Below are 6,000 nucleotides of genomic sequence, written 5' to 3' on the forward strand. Positions count from 1 at the left end.
GCAATTTTGGATCCAATATACACAAAGTTTTCGACCACTTCAACCTGCTGGTCATAAACGGTGATGACCTGTTGTGGGGGCGGTAGGAAGACTGACAGGGATTTAATTTTTATTTTTTCCCAGCTGTTGGTAAGGCCCACGGCTAAGGCTTCTTATGTTAATACTAACAATGCTTTGGTGATGGTATCCAGGTGATTGTAGAACAGCACAACATCATCAGCACAGGTCTGTGAAGCAGAAGTGGAAGTTGATTTCAAGACTGGGTCAGCGGTGAAGAGTGCTCAGGATCTAGTAGTCAACAACAATGTTGAATAGGTTTGTTGCGGAATCGCAACCCTGTCCCACTCCAGAGGTGGCAACAAAAGGATCGTACATGCTGCCCTCTGCTTTTACTCTGCAGGTGGTGTTTGTGGGAAGATCCCGGGAGGATATTAATATACTTCTTTGGGACGGAAATACCTTGCAGGAGTTGCCAGAGAATGTTACTGTCCAGAGAGTCAAAAGGCTTAGTTTAGATACACATAGGCTGCATAAAGAGATTCGCAATATTCCCTCCTCTGTTGTGCAAGGATGTTTATAGCCAGAATGCAATCCGCAGTTGATTGGTGTGAAGTGAAGCAAGCCTGTTGCGGATGCCACGTGGTAAGCAGGAGGGGGTAAATGTTTGTCAGGATGATGGCAGTTATCACCTTGCCTGGGACAGAGAGAAGTGTAATGGACCGGTAGCTGGGTGTGTTCCGACTGTCACCCTTGCTCTTGTAGTGTGAAAGTATACCTCTGTCTCTGCAGCCTTGAGGGACACGCTTTTAGGCCCAGATAATCTGGCATTCAAGCTGGTGGATGACAGGGGTGAGTGCAGCTCTCATCATCTCTGCTGTGACTCTGTCTGCGCCTGGGGCTCTCCCAGATGGAAGCTTCTTGATGGCATCTGACAGTTTGGTGATAGATGCCTGTTCTAGATTTACAGGGCAATCTTTGAGGGCAGAATCAGCAAACTGCTTCAGCTTGTCCGATGCAGCGGGAGAGAGCTTGCAGAGAGCATTTGTGTAGTGCTGCCGACAGTGTTAGAGTTTGGCCTTGGGATCTGTGTTGATGGTGGCACCGTCTAATGCAAATAGTCGTGAGGCTTTCTGGGTGCGCTTTCCTGCTTGGCACGGCTCTTTAATTGATTGATAGGCTGGCCGGAGATTACCTGCCGTAAAGTTGTTGTCCGCCGTATCAGCAATGCGGTAGAGCCAGGTGGTTCTATAGTGTCAGAGACTGCGCCTTCTTTCCTGATTTATATCGGGGTATTCCTCATTCCCGAGTAGTTTCGCCTCTCGACATTTATTAACAAGATCCAGGGAAGCGTTCGATATCCAAGGTTGAGTTAGTCCTCAGGCGTCAAACGCCGAGGATGTCTGCAGCTACTGAGGTGAGCGAGGTGGTTATATTCTCCCATTTATCTGTGAGGTTCTTTCTGTGGCCGAAAACAGCAAAACGATTTGCACCTTCTATTGACAAGAGATGTAGTTGTAGTTGACCAGTGATTTGATTAAATTGATTTGATCAGTGACTTAGCGAAGTCCATGAAAATCAGTCCATTGAAGAACATAATGTGCTCGTCTTGTTTCATTCCCCTTAGCACATCTTCACACTTGTTAAACAACAGGATATTGTCCGTCAAACTAGAAGGTTGCTAAAAGGTTTAGTCATCGTTCAGAGTCAGGTTCATTAGTTCATTTCATATGTAATTGCAAGCATACTATCTTCCAGAGGTGTGGACTCGAGTCACATGACTTGGACTCGAGTCAGACTCGAGTCATGAATTTGATGACTTTAGACTCGACTTGACAAAATGTAAAGAGACTTGCAACTCGACTTAGACTTTAACATCAATGACTTGTGACTTCACTTGGACTTGAGCCTTTTGAATTGACATGACTTGACATGACTTGCTACTTTCCCCAAAACCCAAAGATGAAAAAGTTATTCGGGAGCGCTCCGTATTTTTCATTGTGTACTTGTCTATCAGCGTTGCGTGTGTCAGCTGGTGTGCTCTCAGTACAACAGCCAATCAAATTAGATCTACTTTGTTTTCATCACACAGCATTCATCCAATCAAATTGCAGGACAACCAACGAAGAAGACATGTCCAAACCACACGCCAGTGAACAAAAAATGATGCCTAAAATAATTTTGTTTGGGTATAAAAATTACGAGGTGGTCAACACAAAACGGTTTGCAGTATGCAACACATGCGGTTCGAAAATGACTGATGGAGAGGCAACAACTTCCAACTTCGTCCGGCATTTGAAGTTGCACAAAGAAGGGTAAGTTTTGAATGTAAGATAACGTTTATTGGCTAAGTAACGTGACTTTTATTTGCTGTGTAGTTAAATCAGTGAGGCTGTAAACTCACTGCTAACGTTATAACGTTATTGCAAACACGGGAATCTGTTGCAGTTCACTACCTTATTCATACTTTTTGTTCAGTGATTTTTTTTAAGCAGGGTTACGTTAGTCAATATATCACACGTAACGTTAGACGGCGGTCAGCAGCACCGCGTATTTTAGCCACCTAAAAAAAGACAAAAATAGTCAAATAAAGGTCAGTTAAAATGTATACTATATTATGAATATGTGTACCGTTTTAGCTAGCTTTCTGACATACTGTTGGTTGTTTACCTCAGTGGTCCCCAACCACCGGGCCGCGGCCCGGTACTGGTCCGTGGATCGATTGGTATCGGGCCGCACAATAATTTTTTTTTTTTTTTTTTTTTTTTTTTAAATTAAATCAACATAAAAAACACAAGATACACTTACAAGTAGTGCACCAACCCAAAACAACTCTCTCCCCCCTTTTGTTCTGGGCATTGAACATGAAGACTCTTCCTTCACTGTTCCGAGTGGCCATGAGAGTCTTGGCAGTGCCTGCCTCCAGTGCTCCAGTGGAGCGAGTTTTCAGCCATGGTGGCATCATACTACGCCCCCATCGTGCACAAATGACTGACAGACTCTTGGCTAATTTGGTCTTTTGCGAATGCAATGCAGCATAGGGCCCTGACATATAAAAAGTACAACTTTTTTGTTATGTTCACGTATATGTCATGTTTTTTCAATGTTTTGTACAAATAAGTACATTTGCACTTTATTTTTCAATGTGTTTGTTCTGTAAAGGAATGAGTTAATGTTTAAAATGTGCAATGTCAGCACAATTTTCTTTCCTGCAATTTAAAATGCACTTGTTTTAATAAATAAATACAGCGTTTGAAAAGCATACACAATCTGTGTTAATATATTAGTCTGTGGTTAAAAGGACTTGAAAGGACTCGAAACTCAAAATGCAGGACTTAGGACTTGACTTGAGACTTTCCAGTCTTGACTTTGGACTTGACTCGGGGCTTGCCTGTCTTGACTCGGGACTTGACTCGGACTTGAGGGCAAAGACTTGAGACTTACTTGTGACTTGCAAAACAATGACTTGGTCCCACCTCTGCTATCTTCTATACTAATATGTATTATGCATGAATATTTAATAAGCAATCCTTAAAAGCAGTCTAAATTGTAACAGTGTCAACCTCTGCAAAAGGAATAGCTTGAAACCGAGTCCTCACCTATGCCCCTGAATGTTTAATGTCACAGCTGGTGGCGGGTAGCGTGGTTATGGCCTTTGAGGAGGTGTGCCCGGAGCGGATCGACCTGATCCACAAGAATTACAGGAAGCTGTGTAACCTTCTGATCGACGTGGAGGAGTGGGGTCAGGTGGTCATCATCAACATGCTGACCCGCTACGCCAGGACCCAGTTCCTCAACCCGAACATAAACGTAAGTTTGACATTTCATATTCTGTAGTCTGTGTATTGAAGTGAAGCTCTCATTGGGTAACAGCTGAACATTTAGTCTTTTTGCCCACACAAATACAGTATTTTAACTAATAATGATCTGATCTTGGATAGGTTGTACTGAAAACTAATTTTTTGTACTTTTTAAGTGCAATGATATTACATTCTATTCTAAAAAAAAGCCAAATGGAGCGACTTTCAGGCTTATGGACAAAACACGCATTCATGGACTACTACACAGATACGCCCACCTACACCTCACCCCCACATCCCAGGCTTTTGCCACTTCCCTCCCCCGCGGTATTATGGACTACAGAGCAGCGCATGTCTCAAGTTTTTGTGTGTCGTAAATATGTGCTCTTATGTGCTTACTGCTGTTCAAGGTTTTTTTTGTGGTCTCAAACTGAGCTCCCCCAATAGTAGCTTAGTTTGGGAGTTGCTTTTTTTCTCCTCCTCCTACCCCCATATTTACCTTTCCTCCCTATTACTTTACAGGGCGCAGCCAGGTGGCGACACATCAGTCTTTCTGTTTTGTACCCTCTAACTCAGTGGTTCTCAACCTTTTTTCAGTGATGTACCCCCTGTGAAATTTTTTTTAATTCAAGTACCCCCTAATCAGAGCAAAGCATTTTTGGTTGAAAAAAAAAGATAAAGAAGTCAAATACAGCACTATGTCATCAGTTTCTGATTTATTAAATTGTCTAACAGTGCAAAATATTGCTCATTTGTAGTGGTCTTTCTTGAACTATTTGGAAAAAAAGATATAAAAATAACTAAAAACTTGTTGAAAAATAAACAAGTGATTCAATTATAAATATAGATTTCTACACATAGAAGTAATCATCAACTCAAAGTGCCCTCTTTGGGGATTGCAATAGAGATCCATCTGGATTCATGAACTTAATTCTAAACGTTTCTTCACAAAAAAAGAAATATTTAACATCAATATTTATGGAACATGTCCACAAAAAATCTAGCTGTCAACACTGAATATTGCATTGTTGCATTTTTTTTCACAGTTCTTTTTGACAGACATTTAAAAAAAATCTCACGTACCCCTTGGCATACCTTCAAGTACCCCCAGGGGTACACGTACCCCCATTTGAGAACCACTGCTCTAACTTGTACCTCTGTTTCTTGGACATGTCGTACTAAAAACTAATTTTGTGCTACTTTTTAAGTGCAATGACAATAAATGATATCGTAATAATAATATAATTAATACTCATCTTTTATACAGGAGTCCCTGCTGGAGGAGGGTGGGGGTGACAAGACCTTCTACGGCTCCGATGACGACGAGGACGAGGAGGAGAAGGAGAAGAAGGTGGAGGCCGCCATGGCCAAGAGGAAACCGTACGTGATGGATCCGGACCACCGGCTGCTGCTGAGGAACACCAAGCCGCTCCTGCAGAGCCGCAACGCCGCTGTAAGACCCCGGACTCTCCGCAGCTAAAATGCTTGGGCATCATACAGCATCAGACATCATCACAGCTCACGTTATTCAACATGGTCACCAGAGGCTTGACCTTGCTCCATGTTTACAAGCGTCTGTAGTGTTCTCAAGCATTGTCAGACTGGACCTCTCGTCCCGAGATGGACACTTTTTCAAAGAAAAGACCGAAAACGTCATTGCTCTCCTTCTATAACTACCTCTTATGATGTTGTTAACCATACTTCAGTGTGTTCCAAGTGAACACCATACACGTCAGCATGAGGCATGGATCCAATCAAGTGGCAACATAAGGACTTTTTGTTTGTCTCCTCCTCTGTGCTGCAGGTGGTCATGGCCGTGGCTCAGCTCTACTTCCATCTTGCTCCCAAAGCAGAAGTCGGGGTAATTGCCAAGGCTCTGGTGCGTCTTCTGCGGAGTCACAGGTGGGTTTCACGCACTTAAGGTACTGCCAATTAATGCATCAATATTAGAGATCGTCCAATATGTTTTCTTCAGGGCCGATACCGATTATTAATAATCAAGGAGGCTGATAACCTATGTTTGTAGCCGATATTAATTTGCAGTAAAAGTTAGCTAAACATGCATCAGTAAACAGCTGAACAAGGCTTAAAGTTGTTAAAAAAATGTTTTAAAAAAAAAGCAAACGTCGGCTCAGTAGTGACATAATGTTTTATACTGTGCTAATGTTGTGGTTAATTGAGCACCAAACACCTTTATTATGTG

At 42.5% G+C, this 6,000-nt stretch overlaps 1 protein-coding gene across 14 annotated transcripts in view; it reads left to right on the top strand.

Moving 5' to 3' along the window:
• The window catches only part of ap3b2 (adaptor related protein complex 3 subunit beta 2), a 62,856-nt gene that overhangs the window by 16,785 nt on the left and 40,071 nt on the right, over positions 1-6,000 (top strand). For all 14 annotated transcript variants that reach the window (XM_072911865.1, XM_072911867.1, XM_072911868.1 and 11 more), the window contains 3 exons: positions 3,625-3,807; positions 5,065-5,250; positions 5,602-5,699. In XM_072911865.1, the coding sequence (XP_072767966.1) occupies positions 3,625-3,807; positions 5,065-5,250; positions 5,602-5,699 (467 nt within the window). The remainder of the gene's footprint in view (positions 1-3,624; positions 3,808-5,064; positions 5,251-5,601; positions 5,700-6,000) is intronic.

This window comes from Nerophis lumbriciformis, linkage group LG29 (assembly GCF_033978685.3).
Source record: "Nerophis lumbriciformis linkage group LG29, RoL_Nlum_v2.1, whole genome shotgun sequence".
Taxonomy (NCBI): domain Eukaryota; kingdom Metazoa; phylum Chordata; class Actinopteri; order Syngnathiformes; family Syngnathidae; genus Nerophis; species Nerophis lumbriciformis.